Source organism: Hoplias malabaricus, chromosome 4, assembly GCF_029633855.1.
Source record: "Hoplias malabaricus isolate fHopMal1 chromosome 4, fHopMal1.hap1, whole genome shotgun sequence".
Classification (NCBI taxonomy): Eukaryota; Metazoa; Chordata; class Actinopteri; order Characiformes; family Erythrinidae; genus Hoplias; species Hoplias malabaricus.
Window position 1 is genome coordinate 55,897,331 of NC_089803.1, and position 23,634 is coordinate 55,920,964.

The window sequence follows — 23,634 nt, forward strand, 5'->3', positions numbered from 1 at the left end:
AAGCCCTTAAATATTTCATTAATTGATAATGTAAATACACTCATGTCAGGCACAGGGCTGATCCAAGCTTTCAGGGCATTTCCACTATGACTACTACTACTACACTCTTAAAAAAAAGGGTTCTTCATGGGTTCTTTGCTACAGGCAATGGTTCTATATAGAACCATGAATACTCAAAGAACTCTCTGAATACCTAAATGGTTCTTTGCAGCTCAGGAAAGGGTTCTTTGTTTGTGTTATTGTGTAATTATGCTACAGTATGCTGGCATTGGGGGTCAAGTATATGTTTTTATGTGTTGTCCTGAATTTATTTTACTTCTTTATGCATGTTGTCCAAAATGTATTGGTTCTTACTGCTATGGGCTCATTAAAGCTGCAATAATAATAATAACAATAATAAGTCATTATTATTTATGCAGCTGTAATGAGTCTGTAACAAAACGAACCAATACATTCTAGACAATATATAAATTATTGTTGTTGTTGTTTTTATTCATTATTAATATTTTTATTATTATTATTATGCTTATTATTGTTGTCTTTTTTTATTTACATTTTGGAACAATTTCTACAGTTAATTTTGGCAGCTGATTTTGATTTAGCTTAAGGCTTTTGACTAAAATGTGAATTAATCAATTAACATTAATAACAAATAGCCTAATTTTAGGGATGTAATTTTAAAGTTTTACTATATTTTAGCTATATTTTAATAATAACCTTAATAAACAAAAGCTTAAAATGATATTACATTTAAAAACGTTAACATCTAAAAATAAGGAAATATGGAAAAAATTGCCATTTTTCTTCAAATACATTTTTCATTTATTTAACATTTACAATTAAAGTTTAAAGTGCTCTGCATATAGAGACTGAGTCGACTCTAAGAGATGGAACTCTATGAATCGTTGGCCTAGAATTTATACGAGCGACTCTCAGAAGTTGGAAGAATCGATTCTTTGGGAGTCAACTCCTCTTCAAATGTTTTATTTCCTTGCGATTTTCTGTTTTCAAAATCAGAAATAATGGGTCATTTATCATTCAATTTTTGGTTAGTGTTTATTCGTTGAGGAAAATGGCAAAACATGGTTGCCTGGTTTTCGTTGTGAAAAAAAAATTAAAATTGCTTTTCTAGTTATCTTGATTAAATACTTCGCAAGCTTCACAAAATAGTTCTTTATTTTCCATCTGTGCCAGCTGCAGCTTTGTGAGACTGAACAGTAAGTTATAACACTGAACGTCTTAGATATGCTGGTCTAGACATGAGTCTCTCTCTCGGTGCGAAGTTCAGTTCGCTGCGGGACCAGTTTGGCGTTGTCTCTGGGCGCGGGAATGCGCATGTTCAGCGCGGCTGCCGGTGAACAAACGCCGCAGCTCGAGCGCGCTACCCTTCACACTTTTCTGAGGTAAGTCCACAGTCTGTAAACACAAAGTAATTTATCCCCAGGCTTAGAACCCGCGGCTACATTTAGCTGGAAAACTTTCGTGTTAGACTGACTAGGTGCGATGCCAGACAATGTAATAATAGCTAACGATTTATTTAATTTTTAGTTCGACATTAGAAGACTGTTAGCTTAATGCTAACTCGCTAGCGGTCGTTATTTTAGCCGTTGTTAATATTCAGATGTAGTTTAGCTAGCTAGATTTTTGCAGTTGGAGTTGTTTGTAAACTTTGACAAGAATAATAGTAATAATGTAGCTAGCGACAACTATCTGAATGAATATTTCATATGGAGCTGCCGAAAAGTCATTTAACACTGAATATTTTATTTGCTAGAAAGAATGGTTTAAAAGGAATGCTTACTTAGGCAAGTTTGTATTTTCCTTGGTGAGGATGTTGTGTTTACAATGTGCAACTGTGATAAAAAAAAAAACTAAAAGTATGATTTTACTTGCTATAATATCAAGTGCATCAAGCCACATTAACTTTCACTGGAAAGGTTTTTTATAGCATGTTATAGCTAGTGTTCTACCTCTGAACATGACCAAAAATCAAGATTTGAGTGATTTTGATGAAAGACAAATTGGAAATTACAGTAATGTTATGCCTGTGTGTTTTCTTTGTTTATAGACAATGAGTGACTATACATCTTGGACACCTGCGGAAGTATGCCAGTGGCTAGAGAGAAACAGTTTGGGTGAATTCTCTGATGTTTTCATGGGTGAGATCCACCAAACAAGATCCTAAAGGACTGTCCTGCTCCATGTACTATTGCCCCAACTGCTCTGTTAAGAAACATTCATTATCAAAATATTTGAGGCATTTGCAGTATTTTCATGAAAGTGAACCTAACTTCTCTGTCAAATGTGGACTTGACAATGGTTGTCCTAATGTTTACAAGAAAATAAGTTCTTTTAAGGTTCATATTTTCCGTAAACATAACTCAATCAAAGAGAACTTGGACAAAGAGTGCAAGCTGCCGTATGTTAATGAAGACGAAGGTGGTGACGAAGACAGTGATTATGATGAAATTGTCCATACAGAATTGCTCTCTGAAAAGTTAAGCCATTTTACAGAAAATGTTCAGAAACACTTTGGCCTGTTTTGTTTAAAGCTACAGGAAAAACACATTGTTTCTAAGACTGTTACTCATAGTATTTCACAGGAGGTAAAAAGTTTAATTGAGCTGTTCAATGAACAGTATCGAGCTCTGCTAAAGACTTGCCTTCAAGATGCACATACAGAGCTTGATAGCCTTTCAGATCTTAAAGCACTAATTGAAGACAATCTATTTGGAAAGTGCTTTGAGCATGTAACTTCAGACTATCAGTTTGAACGGTACTGCATAAAAGAATTTGGATTGGTTCAACCTGTTGAGTATATACTTGGAACTGACCAGAGAGGGAAAAAAGACACTTTTCAGTACATACCTATTTTGGAAGTTCTTTGTCATATTTTAAAGAGGAAGGAAGTGTTCTTGTTTGTACAAAAGGAGAGAGTTTCTGATGGCGATACATTAACAGATTTCACTGATGGGTCTTTTTCTAAGAAGAAGCATGTGCTTCTTTGTTGCAGAAAGTCAGACAAATTGTTAAAATTGCAGTTGTACACAGATGAGTTTGAAATTTTGAATAGCCTTGGCTCCAAAAAATTGATTCACAAGATAGCCTGTTTCTATTTTGTTGTTGGAAATCTACCACTAAAGTACCGTTCACAACTTCAGAACATACATGTTTCTGTTTTAGTTCGAAACAAGTTATTACAAAAGTATGGTTATGAGCCTATTCTTCAGCCGCTCATCCGTGATCTCATAGAGCTACAAAACAAAGGAATATCAGTCAGTGTTGAGGGCCAAACTCATGTCCTGAAAGGAGCACTTTTTTCAATTTCAGCTGACAACCTATCTGCCCATTCCCTAGCTGGTTTCAGTGCATGTTTTAGTCATGGCTTCATTTGTCGATTCTGTATGTGCCATCATGACAACATGTGTGATTCAACTGATGAGTCATCCTGCTCCCTTCGGACCCCTGATGACCACAGAGGCCATTTAGGAGTACAAAATTCAAAATCTCTCTATGGTGTTGCTGAGCATTGTCCATTTGAAAAAATTCCTCATTTTGAGGTGACCGAATCTTTTCCACCAGATCTTATGCATGATGTATTAGAGGGTGTAATTCCACATGTTACAAGGTTAGTCTTAAAGAATCTGAACAGTGATAAACTTATCACAATTCAGCAGTTGAATGAACGACTCCAGGAGTTCCCTTTTGGACAAAATGATGTTACACACAGGCCGGTGTTGTTGAGACAGACAATCCTGCAGGGAAGTGGAATTCAAGGAAAAGCTGTTGAAAAATTTGTATTGTTTCGTCTTCTACCCTTCCTAATTGGAGACTTTGTTCCTAAACGGAATTCATACTGGGATCTCTATCTGTTATTGCGATCAGTGTGTGACATCCTTCTTGCACCTGTCATTAAAACAAGTTGGCTAAGTCCTCTGACAGCTTTAATAACAGAATTTCTGACAAGTTTTCAAAGATTGTTTCCAGATGATTTCATACCAAAGATCCATTACTTGGTTCACTACCCACGCTTGATAGAGAATTTTGGACCTCTAAGGGCACACTGGTGTCTTAGGTATGAGTCAAAGCACCTCTATTTCAAACGACTTTCATCTGTGGTTAGCAACTACCAGAATATTGCAAAAACTCTTGCAAAGCGCTACCAAATGAGACAGTGTTGGGAGTCCCAATGTAGTACCAGTTGGAATTCAGAAGCAGTCCCTCACAGTGTAACAGAAATACCTTTGCGAGTGCTCCCTTCTCAACTGAGGGAAATTTTTGTAAGTGATACTGCAAGTTTCGCAGACTCTGTTTGGAAAACAAAACACTTGGAACATGACAGAGTCCAGTACAAAGTTGGAGATTACTACATTCTTGATCTTTTACATGCTGAGGAGATTCCAGTTTTTTTTAAACTGATTCACATAATTAAGTTCCATGGTGAGTGGAAACTGTGTGGGAGGATTTACCAAAGTTCCCACTATTCAGAACATTTACATTCCTATGGTGTGAAGTCTACTACCCATTGGATGGTTCTGTACCCTGGTGAAGAAGTAGACTATCATCCGCTTGACTGCTACACAGATGGGAAAGGCGAACTTTACATCACCCTGCTTCATCGTCCTGTGAGAGAAAACTTAATCCTAATTACAAAATGATGCACTGAAATTTACAATGTCAAAGTGAATAGCGTTATTTATTCTTGCATACATGGCCAAGTTAACTAGCCAGAACATGTGGAGATGTAGGACTAGCATAGTTAATTAGTAATTCACTTTTACCAGAATATATGCCAAATCACTGTTGAATTTGTTTTTAAAAATTTACATGATTAAATGTTTAAGTACAGAATATTATGATTTTTATGTATTTTTACATATGTCAAACTTTGTTGTATTTGAGTATGCCTCAAATTGCGTAGTTAATAACAAAATGAAAGATTTTTACACACTATTAACAAATTAACAGTCTTTTACTTAGGTGACATTATTTGTATTCTGTGTTACACTTTTCCACAGTAAACTGTGAAATCCATGTTTTTTTGTTTTTTTTTTTCTTGAAAAAATGTGTTCTTATTTTCCCTTAGAGCATGAGATCGATGGAGCAACTTTAGGGGTTTTCACAGAGCGAATGGCAGAGAGACTGATACCCATAATAAAGAAGCAGGTCATGTTTATTTCTCTTCTGGATAAATTGAAAGCAGGTGAATCCCACAAGTAAGTACTTATGAAAAGTACATCTCAGATGTACTGTACATTGTAAAGTGGCAACATACATTTGTCCATTCTAAATATAATTCAGTTCTCATTGTTTGCTTACAAGTCGGCAACCTCAGAAAAACAGAATAATTATCATTTTGTCTCATTTGCATCATAGATCTTTGATTGAGTATACACACGGATGTGGCTCAAAAACACAGGGTTCATCTCATTTTGCCTTCCCCCCATTGTTGTTGGCTGCGCTGGAACGGAGAGACCCTGAACTCAAAAGCTCAAAGAAGTCAAAAATAAGGACTCTTCTATTGCAGGCTCTATTTGACCAGCTGTCTAGTAAAACACTGTAAGTGTATTCTGGTACTTGTCTTTATCCATACAAAAGGAGTATTTGTTAGTATTTTCATTCATGTCAGATCAAACATTAAAAATGCTGTAATATTTTAATTATTCGCTTAATCTTATCCAAGGTACCCTTCACACAACCAGTATGTTCAGTTGTTGTCTTCACTCATAACCATATACCCATGCCTGAGAGAGAACTTTGGATCAGGTTTTGTAAGTAGTTAATATTTTCAAAATGTATTTACTCACTTATGTTTTCAGTGTAAATTGATTTATGAGAGCCATGTGTTTGCCATGTTTTTCTGTTAGGATGCTCTGCACGAGTCCTTAAAGAACAAGTTCAAAAAGGAGAGACGCCCGCTGATCAGCGATGATGAAGTTCTCAGGATGAGAACAAAGTTTGCAATTCCAGGTTCTGGCAGAAAGCGTACATCTGAGGTTGTCCAATTACAATTTAAAGCAGGGAGAAGACTTGCTGTACGTACAAAAGAACGTTCACTTTGTACATGGCTATATTCACATGTCACTTATTGTCTCTTGTGTAAGTTCAAGTTGGTTGTGTGAATTCATATAGGTTAATGGTGCTGTTGCAACTGAAGTGTGTATGGAGGAGAGAAACATAACCGAAATTGTCAAGACAATGGCTGAGGAGGTAAAGAAGGTCCGACCAGATATGCTGTTTCTACAAGAGCAGATGACAAAGACAAGAGGATACAGAAGAACATATATCTCCTCCCATTCTACAAGAGAGATTTTAATGGAATTCCCTTGCCTTAAGTTGCCTGAAATTGTATGTTTTATGTATTTGTTAGTCTTGCAATTAACACGTTTTTTTACATGGTAACATTAATAACTTGGATATTGAACACCAACAGCTGCTTTTGGAAATGAAAGATCTCCAACACATTGACATAGACAAGCAAGTCACTACAGTGCTGAGCAAAATGGCCCCCATGATTTTACTGCGAGCATCTCGCACTGCAGTGATTAAGAGATGTCTGGAGACCATTGAGGACTGCCAAGAAGGTCCTGTAAAAAAAGGTGAGAAAATCCGAACTTCCTTGTTTTAAATAGTACAACCGTTCATTCGTTCATTCATTCATTCATTCATTGTCTCTAACCGCTTATCCAGTTCAGGCCTACTCTGAATCATTGGGCGCAAGGCTAGTGCCATGATGGTGGCAAAAACATTATACCATTACCTGCAATATTTATGTGATTTTGCCAAATATTCCCATTGATTAACCAGTAGATCATGACAACTATTGAAATGACATATTATGCCATCAAACATGTAGTAAGTCATGTAGCTACAGTGGGATCTGCAAACGTTAGGTTTTTTTTATGCTCACTTGAAAAAGATGCATGGGAAAACTGAAGCTAAAAGACCAATGAGGAATTTAAAGTCTATTTGGAGAAATTTTGCCCTTCCCTTCCAAAACTTTGTGCAATGAGTTCAAGCTTTTGTGTCTTGAAAATGACTTGGGAGTGGCACTCCTTGATTTAAAATATTTTTAATTGATTATAGGTCTGCAGTTAGAGGCAGCCATCCTGTGCCTTCCGTCTCTGTTCAGTGAGGATTCCTCACTTCTCTTCACAGCTGAGGAAGTAAGCTTCTTTTAAAAAGTCAAATGTAACATTTGGATATGTTTGTTTATTTAATGTGACCAGGTCATTTTCTGTTTCTGTCTAGTCAGACACATTAGATATCGTCACACCACAGATTATTTTAAGTGGCTGTAAGGAGGGAGTTCCCTTGCAGTACAGTTTGGTGAAAGTCACCATGGACAAGGAGATCATGGTGGACGACTGCACAGATGTCTCGCTTGCCCTTGGTGTACTCTTCAGCACTTACTTTGTGTTTGGGGTGGAGTACCCTAAAGGACTTAAAAAAACTCTTACATTCCTTGAAGCATTTGTATTTAAAATGAAGGAGGAAAGATTCCTTCCAATTACGCTGAAGCGAGTATTCAATTCTCTCTGTGAGTAGACTTTACATTTGTTTTTCAGATATTTACTTGAGCTTCTCACAGTTGAACATGTTTATTGAATGTGAAATAAGATTCAATATTTTGCAAACTTTAGTATATCATCCAGTGTAGTTCAGGTTTTTTCTGCATTTCTGTGTCATATGTAATGTAAGTCCTGCAGTTTTTCCCCCCACAGATATTATTAGGATTGTTTGGACAAATCACAAGTTTCAGTGTTTAGTAAGTTTGGGTGCTTTAATTGTAAATTTAAAATTTTAAGTCATTCTTGTAAGTATTTGAATTTAAAATATATAAAGAATGTATATATTCCTGTTATACTTCAACGGTCTTCAATGTACTCACTGACCACTTCATTAGGTACTTCTACATTATATCACGTTGTAGTTATACAGTTACAGACAATGGTCCATCTGTTTCTCTGCATACTTTATCTCCCATTCACCTTGTTTGTCCATGGTCAGGACTCACATATTACCCCCACAGGGTAGGCATGATTTGGGTGGTGGATCATTCTCAGCGCTGCAGTGACAATGATGTGGTGGTGGTGTGTTAGTGTGTGTTGCACTGGTACAAGGATGCTTTTGGTTGATGGACCATTCGCAGTCCAGCAGTGACACTGAGGGCTTTGAAATCTCCAGCAGCACCGCTGTGTCTTGTGACATAATCACCATGTCACTGCAGTGCTGAGTTTGAAATTTTTCAGAGAAAAAGACGGACTACAGTCTGTGATTATAGAACTACAAAGTGCTCCTCTATAGTAAATAGAGCTGATAAAATGGAAAATGAGTCTCGATACATGCTAGATGTACATAATGATATGGCCGGTGTGAATGTGTGTGTATACATGTTGGAGGAGTCTTTGCTTCAACATGACAATACATTTTAGTATTGTGAATTGACAAATGCCATTTTGGTGTATTGAATGAAATTAAATTGTTTATTATGAATTAACTCAATAAATAAAAATATTTACTAGTATATGGTCTCCTGTTATTTCATGAAGTGATCTATGCAGTAAAATATTAAGTTTGTACATTTTAAAGAATTTGCAATTAAATTAAAAAAGTCATGGAAACATGGTTCTTTATAGTATCATTAACGGTTCTATATAGAACCCTTGAAAAGAACCCTTTCATAGGGTTCTATATAGAACCCTTTTCATAGGGTTCTATATAGAACCCTATGAAAAGGGTTCTATATAGCACCAAAAAGGGTTCCACTATTATTACAAGCCAAAGAACCCTTTTTTGGTACTATACAGAACCCTTTTTGCTAAGAGTGTACTACTACAGCTCCATCTTACACAAGCACGGACAGAGGAAAAAGAGACAAAATGGAAAGATGACGGTCAAGGAGAGATGGTGAGAAAGAAAGAAAGAAAGAAAGAAAGAAAGAAAGAGAGAGAGAGATCCCTCAGCTGCAGTAAAAGCTACATGCTAGTGAATGGGTTTATATGAGAGGGCAGGGTGCAGGGTAAAGGCTAAGGGTGCCCATAAGTCAGGGAAGACGAGTAAACAGATGGGACTGAGAGCTGGGAGTGGTCCAGTCAGTGACAGAACATCAGAGAGAATTAAATGGACAGTTCCAATGTGAGCAAATCCCATGGAGCAGTGTCTGGGCTAATCTGGTCACATAGGCCTAACGTGACACGCGCGGCTATCTGGCTATAAAATCCATTCTGTCCATTAGAATTCCAAACACAATTCCAGGCGCTTCCATCTGAAAGTCCAAGAAACAGAAATACTCCACGTTTATAACACTTTGGCTCCTTACAACCACAGCCTCTCACACGTTAGCAAGAGCCAGTTCTGTTAGCATTGTGGGTTCAGGAGGCGGGGCGAGATGTTAACCCCTTGTGTAACAGATACATTGACTAGACACTGGATTTGTCACTGGATATTCTATGCCCTTGTCTGTTGTTGCTACCCTGGGCTCTAAACTGCACTGTTACTTCTGAAGGCGGGCAAGAAACCCAGATATTTGATGCAAATCCATCCCTACAAGTCTCAAATGCTGTTTTTTTCACTCACACATGACAAATTCTTAGTGAACTATGAAGCAAATGTGATTTGTGCACCTATAGAGCCAGGGCGAGCACTGTTCAGAGCCCAGAGAACTCTTTTGACCAATCAGAGGAGCACCTGTTGTTTGGGCACCTGTCCCTTGGTTCCAGAGCAAGCGAAACGACTTCTGAGATCTTCCCCCACTTGGCAGAGCAGATTTGGCATCACAAATGTGCTGTTATTTCATTACACACACTACCTCTCATCTTCTATTGCTTTAATAAACTATAATTAAAAGTGTATATATCAGAAAACATATCTTAATCACCTTAAGTGCTAGCTGCTCTGCAAGAAAAGAGAAAGAGATGGTGTTAAAGATAGAATAGAAAAGAAATAAACAAACAAACAAAAAGAAAGAAAGTGTGAGTATGTTTGTGTGTGTGAGAGAGAGCGAGAGCGAGAGAGAGAGAGAGAGAGAGAGAGAGAGAGAGAGAGAAAGTCCAGGATTTTGCACTGATGAAACTGGACTACAGCTCTGTGAACTGCTTCCAAAGCAAATACAGACACAGCTTCTAAAAACATGACAACCAGCGTGACGCACAGCCCACAAACCCGACTATTTATTAATTGAAGTGAAAACACTCTAGAGGAGGAGTCAAAAACAAGCAGGAGATCAATAATGCACTGTGTGCTGCATTGTGCACAGCACAACTGTTAATTATTCACTAAACGAAGTGACACACAAGTCCATTAGTGTTTTTTAAACACGACATTCCTCTAAAGCGGGGAAGGATTAGCTTCAGGCTTATGTTTTATGGCTTATGGGCTTAAAGAATTTATGGCAGGAAAATATTTATCTCATTCCAAGGATGCAAATCTCCTATGATGAACCCTAATGGATGATGCCTTCTCTAAAATGGATGCTCCGCACAAAGCGCTCCAACCGCAAGCGCCCGAGAGCTTTTTTTCATGAATTCCTTATGAAGCCTTGGTTGACAAATAGGCAAACATAAATATTGTAGGCATTTACAACACTTTACTTTAGGGGTTGACACATTTAATATGCTCGCTAAAAGCTAACAGGTTTAAATAACTTCTGTGTCAGAGGAGAGAAATGAGTTCCTGGCAGAGCTGATTTGCAGGCGTGTAGTCTTCAGGGTCCAAATAAATGCTTCCAACAGAAAAAAAAATAAATAAAAAGATGCTTCACAGAGTCTGATAGAGAAACACGTTTGCGTATGCATTCCTTCGCTTAGAGCTCTCGCCTTATTGAATTACGCTCCAGCATAATGCCTTAACTACAAACCCTTATAAACACATATGAATAATTAAGACTCAGAATTACAAGCACCAGAAGGTGTTCCTGCTCAAACTACACTGAAACACACACACACACACACACACACACACACAAAGTGTTTATTTTTCTGGCCAGTTTTTTTTATTGGAATGATAAAATGGGAAACAACTTCTATCTCATTTCTGATTTCAAACCTGAAAATAAAATCTCGCGGAATTTGTCGTTTGTATTCTGAGGCTGCTATCAGGGCAACTTGACTATTATTATTCAATTTGACTATTATCAGCTGCTCTGCTTTAACATCACAGCCTTATACAAACCTATAGATCCAGGAATAAACCTTTAAACACGGGTTATCCACTGTTTAGTGTGGGTTCAGATCAGTTCAAGTAGTGTTTGTTTAAGTAAAAAAAAAAAAAAACATGCGGCAGAATGCTCTCAGAAAGTTTGACTCCAAGCGGTAGCATTGGCCAAGATGTACTCCCAGCTCTAGACACTTCAGAGTCAAAGAATGGGTCCTTTAAGATTTGACTCCTTAACATTAAACATGTTTGCTTTGGCTTTATTTGACCCATTTACAGCTCAGTTATTGCATTGGCAGTTGTGCATGCCAGATGTGGGCCAAGTGTCATGAGCATGGGTTGTGTAGATTAGACTTGGCCCACAACACACCTGATATCAGGTTCATATAACATGGACCTGTGGCAGCCAGACTCACTATGCACCCATTGTCAATGCTGTCATTCAAGGCCAAATATGGGCCACAAGAGAACTACAGACGTACCTCATTTGGGTAAACAATTTTTTGCTATTTGGGAACAAGCACAGAGAAATAAGTGTACTGATGAATGACTAAAAATCAGTGTTTCTGCTCCTCACTCCTCACTTCTGGCCTCTAGTACTTGAAAGCAAAGAAAGGCTCGTTCTGAAAAGTGTTAGAACCCAGTCGTTCAGAAAGGGCTGTTTAGACAGAGCTAGAATAGTGCTGTGTTGTTTGAACCTTATGGTATATTGCCATGTCACAGAGTTTATATTAAGACCCAAGGGAACTGTTTTAACCTGTGGATAAACAGGTCACCTTTAAATAGTATAAGTCAGGATTTATTAATCCGTCCTATTCAATTAAGTTTAAAGTTAACTTGCTATGCAAGAAATATTATTCAGTTTTGATAAATAGTGATGCCTTTGATTATGGTACTTCTTTGTGTACAATTGTATCCTTCTGTCTGTGCAATTAATGCTTTCACAGCTTACTTCCATCAAATTGAAGCTATTCTTCACACACTCTCTCTCTCTCTCACACACACAAACACACACACACACACATGCCAATGGCAGGAGTCAAACAAGAGGAAACAATAAACAGCTACACAGTGGTGTGACTGAGTATTGTTTTCTGAAGATCACATGCTGTAAATTGCACCTGACATTTCAAAAGGCGTAAAGTTGGGCGCACACACATCCTCTGGCAGAGTTTCTCTCCTGTCTCTCTCTCTGGGGCTCTGCTTTATTAATGAGCTCCTCACATAAAACACAGCCACATGACTGAGACTGTCACTCATCAAACAGTCTGTTCACAGCCCTTACACCTCAAATGGAGAAGTATATATATATATATATATATATATATATATATATATATATATATATATATATATATATATATAAAGGACAAGACACAATCACTGATTGCCACAGCTTTCAGATGACCAAACCTTCAAGCTTCATTTTACTGAAAGCATATGAATACTGTTAACACGGTAGAGGAAGCAGAGCTGCAAGAAGAGCTGCATGATATATATGGACCAATCAATCTTAAACATTCAAGATTCCTGATCCTCAACATTTGTCTTTTTGTTTTATATAACTGTGATAATACAATTATTTGCTATTTAATACAATGCTTTACTAGCGTGGACCATGCCCAGAGAACTGTCAAAGAGGGGGGTGAACTCAGAAGGTTTGGGTTGGAGTTTGCGGGGGTATGGAGGCATGCGTGTAGAGCCGTGCCCCCCACTCAGGGCTTAAACGGTCATAGAGAAAAAGGGAGGAGACGGGGTGGTGGTGGGTGCGATGAGGGGTATAAATGGAACTGTGGAGAGGTAATTGTGGCATCGTCTAGCTCCCAAAACTATATCACATGGTGACTTGACTTTAATAGCATTGACCATGCCCAGAGAAGCGTCAGAGAGGGGGCAATCTCTGAAAGTTTGGACTGGAGTTCGAGGTGGCTTGGAGGCATCCCCGTAGAGCCATGCCCCGAAAAATTTGACAGCTGCCGAGTGTTCATGGCCTGAAAGCAGGTCATGGGCATGGGTATGGATATATCTGTGGTAGGCTTGCGAAGATCAGTGACCTATGACTTGGACGGTGTGATCTGGAATTCCTTGGTGGCAGGCTGAGGAAGCTGCCCCAATCCTAGATGAGTGAGCAGAGAATAAAGCATGATAAAAAACACTGAGAGAAAGGATGTGGCAAAGATGGAGATGGAAACAATGGCGAGTGGAGACTGATCCGAATTTGGTTGTGAAAAGTAGTTTGTTTCGAGATGAGGCTTGCGTGTGACAGGGCTGAAGATGGCAAAGGAGTGGTTCAAATGGACTGAGTAATGAAGGCAGTTTGAACAGGTATACTGGAGTGGTTCTGCCGAACTGGTCGGTTTTGCTGGGTTTTATAGTGAAGTTCAGTGTGGTCATGTCGAAGATTTGAAGATCTGTGAGAGTGGGGTGGCATGAAGGATTGCAGGTTGAAGAAGCTGCCATGAATTCGAAGGAGCAGAGGAAGCCAAAGAAGGCTAGGAGGAACATGGCTTTGAGTGTAGAAGAGATAACGAGGAAATAGCATCCTGAGTGTAGCGTAGAGAGGCAACATTCTAAGATGTATGAAGTAAGAGGCTGGCGCCATTGGTGAAAACTAGGGTCATTCCTTTTAATGGAATTGAAAGGAGGATGAGGTCTTGCAAGATGATTGAAAGATGGTGGAGCCAGGATGAAGCGGGAATATGACTTCTGAAAATGGAGTCGTCGATTGAGAAGAGGAGAGTTCTGGGGGCCACTGAGATGAGAACCAGTGACAATCGTAGTAGCCACGAAAACCTTTTGAAGTAGTGGCATCCATAAATATGGAGTGGTCTTTGGGATTGAAATCATCATTGAAGAATGAGATGCCATTCCACTTGCACTGATGCTTTGTGCAAGTAGCTTGAGAGGAACTGGATGATACGGTCTTCTTTTTCGCATGGAAGAGATCCTTCGAATAGGTCAGAATCCAGTATGATGCCAAGGAACTAGAGTGAGGTAGTGGGGCCTAGGGTTTTTTAGGGTAGGGGAACACCTAGGCGGTGGAAGGTGGAGTCAAGTTGGGTAATACAGTGTGCTGGCAGGGAGGAAGGATGTCAAGCAATGGGAGGTCATCGAGGAGGTGGATGATGTACGGCAGGTGATAGATGTTTAGCAATATCCAAGATAGGGCCTCTGCAAAGGAGTCAAAAATCTTGGGGCTGCTCTTACAGCCGAAAGTCAGCTGGACTACAAAAAATTATGAGCCAAGCCAGTGCACGCTAAAAAGTTGCCAGAAATCTGGATGAAGTGGGAGGATTTTAAAGGCAGAGACAATGTCTGCCTTGGCCATCCATGTGCCATGGCCAATGATCTAGATGAGTGAAATGGCATCCTCAGCTAGAGCATAGGAGAGACAAAAATCCATGTTGGGAATAACACTATTGATGGATGGCATGGAGGAGCCATGAGGAGCCAAGAGATCTATGATAATGTGTATCTTGCCTGAACACTTTTGAGTGGCAATGCCAATAGGGTTGATGCAGAAGAAAGGAAAGGTAGGAGTGGGCTGATCATGAAACCATCTGAGACCTCCTTGGCTAGAAGTGATGAAACATCATCAGGTTTAGCTTCAGCGGAGAAGGAGGAGTTGGTGAGGACTGCCAGGCTGGGAGAGAAGCCAAAGAGAAGGCCATTGAGATGAAACAGGTGAAAGTGGAGTCAGGATGACGGGAGAGGCAGGTGGCGATTTCTGGTACGCTGATGGGAGTGGAAAGGAACTGAAGCAGTCAGCTGCTGCTGAATCTAGGTGGTCTAAGGGGACAGCTTAGTTGGACGTGAGCCTGACCACAGTATGTGCAGAGTTGGAAGTAGTAGCACGTGGCACGATGGTGGCCGTGAATTAAGTGGGAGCAATAGCGGTAGAAGCAAGTGCTGGTGCGAGAATGATACAGTAGGATGGGATGGGTTGGTCCACACCAAAGACCATCAAAGACCCGGCAGTAGGGTTCTAAATCCAGAACGTCCCTGTAGGAAGTTATGTTCCATAGCTGCAGGAGGGCAGTGGCCTGGATGGAGAATTGGCAGTGGTATTAATAAAAGGCGGAGCCCCCGAAGCGAATGGCAAGATCAAGAATGATGGACAGGTAATCGTCAAGTTCCTGCCAGCGATTCGGAAAGGGAGAGCAGAGAATGTCGCAGTAAATGGAGAAAGCCAACACGAATTCAGAAACTGTCAGGATCTTCAATGATTGCGGTTCGGCAGCCTTGAGTGTAAAGGAAAGATCACCTATGCCGATGATATGAGGGGACACAGGGGCTGGAGAAGGGCACAGTAAGGCTGATAGGTGGATGTCTGCACCTTAAAGGATCCTTTTGCAGAGACTGTGAGGCACAAGCAGTGGATTGAACAGCTGAGCGTTGGGAGGAGGCAGAGCAGAGGAAGCTGAAGCCAAAGAAAATGGAGTTTCAAGGGGCCAATACATGGGGGGCTGGGACAGGTCAGCAGTGACACCTGGGGGCAGAGAGAGAGAGAAGGTGAGGGGCCTAAGAAAGTGCAGCCTAAAACGGAAATGGTTGGGATGAAATAGGGTTAGGATGGGATGAATTGGGAGCAGGAGATGGATGAATGGGGATAGGGTGAGATAAAGGGGAGGGGGTTGAGCTGACAAGAAAACAGGAAGGATGGAAGGGGATGGTAATGAAAGAGGAATAAAAGAGACAGAAGTAGGTAGAGTAGGAGGAGGGAGAGAGAGAGAATTAGAAGCAAAGGTAGCAGGGAGGGGAGGAGAAAGTCAAGAAAACACGGAAAGCCAGGGAGGGGCGAGTCTGGGCTGGAGCTGAAGCTGGGAGGGTTGGGGAAGTGGTAGCTGCAGGGTCCGAGGCTGGGATTGCTGCATTGGGAGGTAGCATGGAAGCTCCAGAGGGTGGCCGGCTGTGGGGCAGATCCGGGGTGCCATGATCAAGTGCGGAGGGCCAGGCTGCAGCAGGCCTAGGACCAGCAGGGGAAGCCTGGAGCAGTGAAAAAAAGAGTTCTCTTGTTGGCTGAGCGGGAAAACGGTATGTTTCGGTCCTGTAACGGTATGTTGTGGTCCCCTTTTGGAGGCTCGCTGGGCCTGATGTGAGCAACGGAATTAACGGAAGGAGTAGTCCAGCATCTGGAACAAAGAGAGCGGTGCGAAGGAGGAGGAGAAGCCAGGAAGGAGTAGCAGGAACACCTGGAGCCGGAGTGTGGAGCTCAGAGGTGGCTGGATCAGGAGCCTGAGGGGGTCAAGGCAGGAGTAGCTGGAACCTCGACCACCGAGCGAAGCCTAGGAGTAGGTTGCAAACCGGTAGATTAGTGAGCGGGGGTTGCGGAAAAAATTCTGTCTTAGGCGAGAAAAGCGATATGCATAATGGAAGGAAAACAGGTGTGTGAGAGACAAAAACGCAATGCGATGTTGTTCGACACAGGGATGGAGTGAGAGTGAAGGGGTATAAATGGAGCTGTGGAGAGTTAATTGGGGCGTGGTTCAGCTCTCAAAACTATATCACATGGTGACTTTACTTTAATAGATGCTTTATAACAATGAAAAGCACCTCATGAATTTTCATGAGTTTTCAACTCACTCACATTTAACAAAATACATACAACAACAGAGACTGTTTGGTGCTTCACTGAATTAGTTAGAATTAGAATTAGTATCACTTTATTGACCACTGTTCTTGCACACGAGGAATTTGTTCTCCGCATTTAACCCAATCCGTGCAGTGAAACACACATTCACAAACATCAGTGAACACTAGGGGGCAGTGTGCACACGCCCAGAGTGGTGGGCAGCCCTAGCCACGGCACCCGGGGAATAGTTTAGGGTTAGGTATCTTGCTCAAGGCACTTCAGTCATGACCTGTTGTCTCTGGGGATTGAATCGGCTACCTTCCTATTACAAGCCCAGCTTCCTAACCACCAGGCCATGGCTGCCCCCAGATCCACATTGTTTACTTTATGTGAACATGAGATGTCAGCTGGAAAAAAAAGGATCCAAAATTATTAAATCAAGATAATGCCAACCATGCAGGGGGCAGCCATGACCTGAAGGTTAGAGAAGTAGGTTTGAGATTGAATATTCACCACTTTGCTCCTTTTAACTGTAAGAAATGGGGCAAGGGGAGTGAAGGAGCACTATCTCCTCCTTCAACATCCATGGTAGGGTTGACCTTGAGCAAGGCACCTAACACTCTTTTATGGATCAAATTATTTAGAAATGTACAGTCTTTTCTTGCCTTGACTGAAACTGGAATTGAAAAAGGTATAACAATTCTGAGGGCGGCACGGTGGTACAGCAGGTAGTGTCGCAGTCACACAGCTCCAGGGGCCTGGAGGTTGTGGGTTCGATTCCTGCTCCGGATGTCTGTGAGGAGTTTGGTGTATTCTCCCCGTGTCTGCGTGGGTTTGCTCCGGTTTCCTCCCTAGGGTTCACAGATGTGTGTTTCACTGCACGGATTGGCTTAAAAACAGAGACCAAATTCCTTTTTGTGCAAGAACAGTGGCTAATAAAGTGATACTAACTCTAATCATTTTTGTTTTTCCTCGTAGCTAGCAAACAAATTAAGAATATGTCTTAATATTTCTAAAAAAAGTCTCAAATATAGTTTCAAGTGATCAATTTATGCACTCACAAACACTTCAAACTTCTGGTTCTTGTTTCAGTATCAGGCTCCTACCATTGCTGTCTCCTAAACTGCAACAAAAAGAAAATCAGTGATATGGCACATCCCTGCTGGAGGAGGACTATTTTACATTAAAATTGCATGTGTGCATGCGAGACAAAGTAAAAGCAAGAAAAACACAACTGAGTGACATATTTCTCAGCAGTGACTGTTGTCACTCCCCTCCAGCAGCGGGACGGCCCCTGAACGACAACATTCCTTTTTTTTTTTTTTATTATTTTCTAAGATAAGCAATAATCCCCTCGTTCCTTTTCCCATAACAAAAACACTCCCTGAAATGTGATTACTCTCTTCCCATTTAATTGCTTCTATAATCAAGGCCCCTCTCTCTGGAGCGAGGGGTGTTGGGGGGAGAATGGGGAAAGGAGGGGAGGGGGGTGGGGGGTGTGTGGTAAAAGTTGCCCAGGCAGAGAGAGAGAAGTTAGGGTCTCTCCACAGTGCTGCAGCTCAGAGCTCTGGGGCTAATGGGGGAATTTTTTGGCCCTGGCAGGTTTGATGTGAAAGCTGTCAGTGACAGGGAAGACAGCTGAGCATGTCCAAACACCAAACACACACCTCTGCACCTCCCCAGCTCCAAAAAACAGAATACACGAACACAGGTGTTTGAATAATAAATACTCATGCCACTCCAGCGGCGCTGTGCCTGCAGAGACACGCGCCCAGAAAACAATGTTGATGTGCAAGGGGGAAAGTCTCTCTCTCTCTCTCTCTCTCTCTCTCTCTCTCTCTCTCTCTCTCTCTGGCACCTATGCACTGGAATGAATAAGGTATACAGGGACTTCAATGTTTAGCGTGGTGCTTTGGGTGCTGCTGTTGCTCGAAGGCTGAGGTCTTGCCTTAATGACATGATTCCGGTGAGGTAACCGCACCAGCTAGTAATGTCATTCTGTTTTCAACAACTCCCCAACCAAAACACACAGAACTTTTCTTCTCGTTACTCTACAGTAGCACATAGTTTGTATCACAGCCCTCAGTATAGCACAACTCAGCCTGTAATGGTACAGTTGTTTAGTCAGATATTGTGTTGTTGAATCTTTATGAAGATTCCAAGGACTCCAGAACAAAGGCATCTATTATAGACCATTTTCTTGTTACATCTATGTACGATTGTATTAGGTGTATTAGTTGTAAACCTTTGTTTGTGATATATAACTGTAATTCATAATTCAAACATTCTCCGACTCTTTGCCGACTTTTTTCAACTCTTTTGCCCTGATGTTTTAATAATGCCAAAAAATCCTAAAAATGAAGTATTAATTTGCTACGTTCACAAACTCTAACATCAAAATCATTCATTCATTCATTCATTCATTATCTGTAAGCGTTTATCCAATTCAGGGTCGCGGTGGGTCCAGAGCCTACCTGGAGTCATTGGGCGCAAGGCGGGAATACACCCTGGAGGGGGCGCCAGTCCTTCACAGGGCAACACAGACACATTCACTCACACACTCTGACACTTTTGAGCCATCAATCCACCTACCAACGTGTGTTTTTGGACTGTGGGAGGAAACCGGAGCACCCAGAGGAAACCCACGCAGACACAGGGAGAACACACCAACTCCTCACAGACAGTCACCCGGAGCGGGAATCGAACCCACAGCCTCCAGGTCCCTGGAGCTGTGTGACTGCGACACTACCTGCTCAAATCACCATTTCAAATATCATATCAAAAACCATATCAAAATCACCATTGATCACCATGGGGGAATCAGGGACCTGGAGGTTGTGGGTTCGATTCCCGCTCCGGGTGACTCTCTGTGAGGAGATTGGTGTGTTCTCCCTGTGTCTGTGTGGGTTTTCTCCAGGTGCTCTGGTTTCCTCTCACGGTACAAAGACACACGTTTGTAGGTGGATTGGCGACTCAAAAAAAAGTGTATGCAGGTGTGAATTCGTGAATGAATGTGTGTGTGTGTGTCGCCCTGTGAAGGACTGGCATCCCATCCAGGGTGTGTTCCTGCCCTGTGCCCAGTGATTGTGGGTCGGCTCCGGACCCACTGCGACCCTGAACTGAAGTGGTTACAGACAATGAATGAATTTTAAACCAAATCTCACACATACTTTTGGATACAATATTATCCCCAAGAACAGAACAAATCAATACACATGACTTTGCAGCTCTTTTTCCAATGGAAAACAATGTGAATGTAGTGACCAATAAATACCCCTTGATGCCATTTTCAAACTGCTTAATTTTTAGGTTATTTCTTTCTTGAATAAAATGAAAAGTGTAATTTTTTTATACTACACATAAAATGACAAAACAGCGGCAGAATGCTTGAATTTTTAAGTACAGTTATACTTCACACACACACAAACACACTCACTCAAATGCTTTAAAAAGTATTAGTACACATAATAGTTAACAGATTAAGTGACATGTAGAATCTCTGAAATATATACATAAACTTTAGATTTTAGTATTTACTTTGTCAAATATTTATGTTGTTCATTACTTGTATTTTCTTGATCCACTCTCCCATTAATAACTTTTCAGTTTGTTGCTCTTCAGCCTACAACTCTGCCATTAAACACACTTTAAACATTTTCACAGCAGTCATTTGTACACCCTTTAGAAGTTAAATTATCAGGAAAACACTTTAAATCAAAGCAGAATTGTTTTAAATATTTACGTGAATTTTAGATTTCCTTAATATTCTCAGGATGCTTTCTTTTTTTATCATTTTAAAATATGTTTACTGCCAAAAAACTACTATAATTACATAAGAGCCTCCTTAAACCTTGACACTCATTAAGAATGTTTAAGTTTATGAATATGCACAATTATGTAAATTGTAAACACCCCCTTGCCTCCCATTTTCCAAAGCCCTCAAAGCAAAACTCTTTATCATTAATAAACATAAACGTACAGGAACAGGCATTCATAGTTCTTATTTGCAAGATGGCAATGCTTCTTATTTGCAAACTTCTTATTCAAATTTGTCAGTTTCAGTTTAACTTCCACTGTGCAGTAGTTGCATTCCATTTTCTAGTTTCAATTTTGGTTTCAAACATTGGATTCACTATTGGCTATTTGTTTAAACTTGAATTTTCGGGTCCACCTTAAATGGCACCGAATGTAAAAACACACTGGACCCCAATATCAGCCTATACAAGCACAATAAGCCAATCATTCATTAAGAAACAAAGTCACAGACCATGGTCGTCAGAATGCCAGCACTTATACCTGACACATACTAACTCCCAGAACAGTTTATCCACATTAACAGCATAATATAAAAACATTGCTGTTTGGTATTTCTTATCAAAATAACCTGAAGATAACTAAAAATGTGTGAGGATGACGTCTAGGGCTGCCAACCTGAGGAAATCATTCAAGGTTTAAAGAAGCTTTTCGTATTAAATCCACAGCAAGAAAAAAAAAAAAAAAAACTAGTCCCAACTCTGTCTGAGAGGGATTGATAAAAATGTGTGGGTGGCATTATATTTCATTGCGTTTGAGACAGTTGTGCTTTGATGGATCTGGGAGTGAGTGCATTTCTGTAGATGATGTGTCCATCCTGCGTCGCTATTTAATACTCAGTTAGTCTCCGGGCCGAACATGACAGAAAATCATTAGGCACCATAGGCTGCTTACTGTCACATGAATGATTGAAGAAGCAGTGAGGCGTTCAGTTTTGTGGCAGAGATACTTCTGTCCTGAGGAGCAGGGTCCATAGAGACCTATGATGAAGCAACTTGGATGAGGGCCACAGTCCCCACCCCAGAGAAAGAGAGAGCTAGAGAGAGAGAGAGAGAGAGAGAGAGAGAGAGAGAGAGAGAGAGAGAAAGAGAGAGAGACATTATGATACTACCAGCTGAGATCTGACAATGGGGTTATCTAAGCCATATGGCATCTGCTCAGTGCACTGAAGGTTTTTAAATATCTACAAAACCCCTGCTTAAGCCTGAACTTATCCACACAGTTGGACTAGCACACTAGCCCCTAACAATTTCAAGTGCACTAAAAACAAACGATTGCCAGTCTATCAAGGCCACACGATGTTGTTGTTGTTGTGTTGTTCCACTTTCGGCTGCTCCTGTAAGGGATCACCAAAACCAAAATGATTCACACTGGTTCTACACTGGATGGCCTTCCTGATTCAACCCTCTTTCTTTGCTCTGGCTTGGGACTAAGGCCTGGGGCTGGGTTACAGATGCAGTGAGAACACACCCAATATGAGGCTTGAACCCAGTGCCTCAGGGCCCAGAAGCAGTGCAGCAGATAACAACTGGTCACACCACTGTGACACTACCAACTAAGACTGCATTATATTCTATTGTGATAATCATGACTTCAGCCCTGATACTGCACAATAATTTCACTCCACCACCTCTCAAACCCTGTGATTCCAGCTAGACTCCATATCCACTGTAACCCCGCTAGATACAACAGTTAATGAAATAGAATTATTGATTGAATTAAATATTACCATAGTAACAACAATAATATCTGACACTGATGAATGGAGTTAAGTAGTGAGTGCATATGTGTGTGTAAGAGAGAATGTGTATGATTATGCATGTTTGTGCATCCTGCCCATCTATACTGCTAAGTGTGTTATTGTTATGTATGCAAAGTAGGACTGTCACATGAACAGCTCGACCATCCAACCCACACATGGCTTTGCAGCTTCATGGACACTCAACATCCCCATGCCTTGTGCTATGGGACTGTAATAATGGCACCATCGTCACAGCTTTGTGGTGCCCAACAGTCCATGGTCAGTTAGCTCGTGATCAACTTGAACCCAAACCCCTCCCAGCAGGCCTCAATCAATTTTTACCAGGAGGTCTCAGTGGGCCCTTCTGACAAATTCAATATTTCACATACTGTGCTGCATGAAATTCAGTGAAAAGTTTATATTCAGATTGTGGCACACTCTGGCATAGTTTCTCACACCACGTTAAAATATTTCCCACCACTATGACTCACAGTGTTCACCAATTTTTATTTATTCGGTCGTTTAACACATAAGTTACTTGAGCATTTTCAGTAACTAATATAGTATAGCAATGGTAAATAGCATATTAAATAAATAAGGACAAATGAATGCAGTTATGTAGTGAAATACTGGCAAAAGCAATAAATCATTAACAAGATATTATTAATTAATTGACCTTAGTTTGATTATATGAACATTGTTTTATCGAAACGCATCAAATATGAAACTATTGTCTGAGGCATCTGATCTGTCAAGGGCTGTACAGTGCAAAGGAAGAGGCAAAGTGATTGAACAGACGGCTCATTTACATATTGGAACTTCCTGTGATCAATATCACAAATGCTAATATGCAATAGCATTAAGAAGCGACACCTTACCCAGCTGTACATATCAGAGAGTCCGGCCCCAGTACATTTCAAAGGCAGCATGTCAGTGGCAGGTGAGGGAGGTGAGAAATTGCAACAGAACCTGTGTAGCGTGTAGAGTGTATATCTACAGCAGCCAGTCCTCCATTCTCAATACAGTAATGACATTCAGCACCTAGTCTCGTCTCTGAGCCACGAGGAGATTCTCCACACTGCTCCCCTGAGCCCTATCAGCCTCTCCGGAGAGACTCACACACACACACATACACACTCACACTCTCTCAGACAGAGAGTTCCTCCGGGAGCAGAGGCTCGTCTGAGCTCACAGACTACACACACTTTACTCCAGATAAGTCAGCTCTCCTTTCACCAGCTCCTGTTCATTAAGGTCATTACTCTTAAATGTTTCTCAAAGTCTGAAACACGTGGAATTAAAAAAAAAGCGAAGCAGGAAATTGCCAAATTACAAATTAAGTCAGCACCTCAAT

The 23,634-nt window shown here is 40.8% G+C and overlaps 1 protein-coding gene across 4 annotated transcripts; it reads left to right on the forward strand.

The window, feature by feature from the left end:
• The first annotated feature begins 1,157 nt into the window (after positions 1–1,157).
• LOC136694842 (sterile alpha motif domain-containing protein 3-like) lies at positions 1,158–8,452 on the forward strand. 4 transcript variants are annotated; one of them, XM_066668692.1, is made up of 10 exons: positions 1,158–1,403; positions 2,069–4,625; positions 5,087–5,216; positions 5,377–5,559; positions 5,684–5,771; positions 5,868–6,035; positions 6,133–6,348; positions 6,434–6,599; positions 7,087–7,166; positions 7,252–8,452. In XM_066668692.1, exons 3-10 carry the CDS (start codon positions 5,131–5,133, stop codon positions 7,546–7,548), a joined length of 1,284 nt encoding a protein of 427 aa, XP_066524789.1. In that variant the 5' UTR covers positions 1,158–1,403; positions 2,069–4,625; positions 5,087–5,130; the 3' UTR covers positions 7,549–8,452. The 4 variants fall into 4 exon arrangements, with proteins under 4 accessions (XP_066524789.1, XP_066524787.1, XP_066524790.1 ...); XM_066668690.1 differs by having other exon boundaries at positions 2,069–2,159; XM_066668693.1 differs by having other exon boundaries at positions 2,069–2,159; positions 7,230–7,439.
• The last annotated feature ends 15,182 nt before the right edge of the window (positions 8,453–23,634 follow it).

What these genes read in the sequence shown, in the direction of transcription:
- LOC136694842 (XM_066668690.1), top strand. Translation starts at nt 2,072, where the DNA reads ATGAGTGACTATACATCTTGGACACCTGCGGAAGTATGCCAGTGGCTA. An exon ending in GCCTTAAGTTGCCTGAAATT is followed by an intron (nt 6,349 to 6,433) that starts GTATGTTTTATG and finishes GAACACCAACAG; the next exon opens with CTGCTTTTGGAAATGAAAGA. An exon ending in AGAAGGTCCTGTAAAAAAAG is followed by an intron (nt 6,600 to 7,086) that starts GTGAGAAAATCC and finishes AATTGATTATAG; the next exon opens with GTCTGCAGTTAGAGGCAGCC.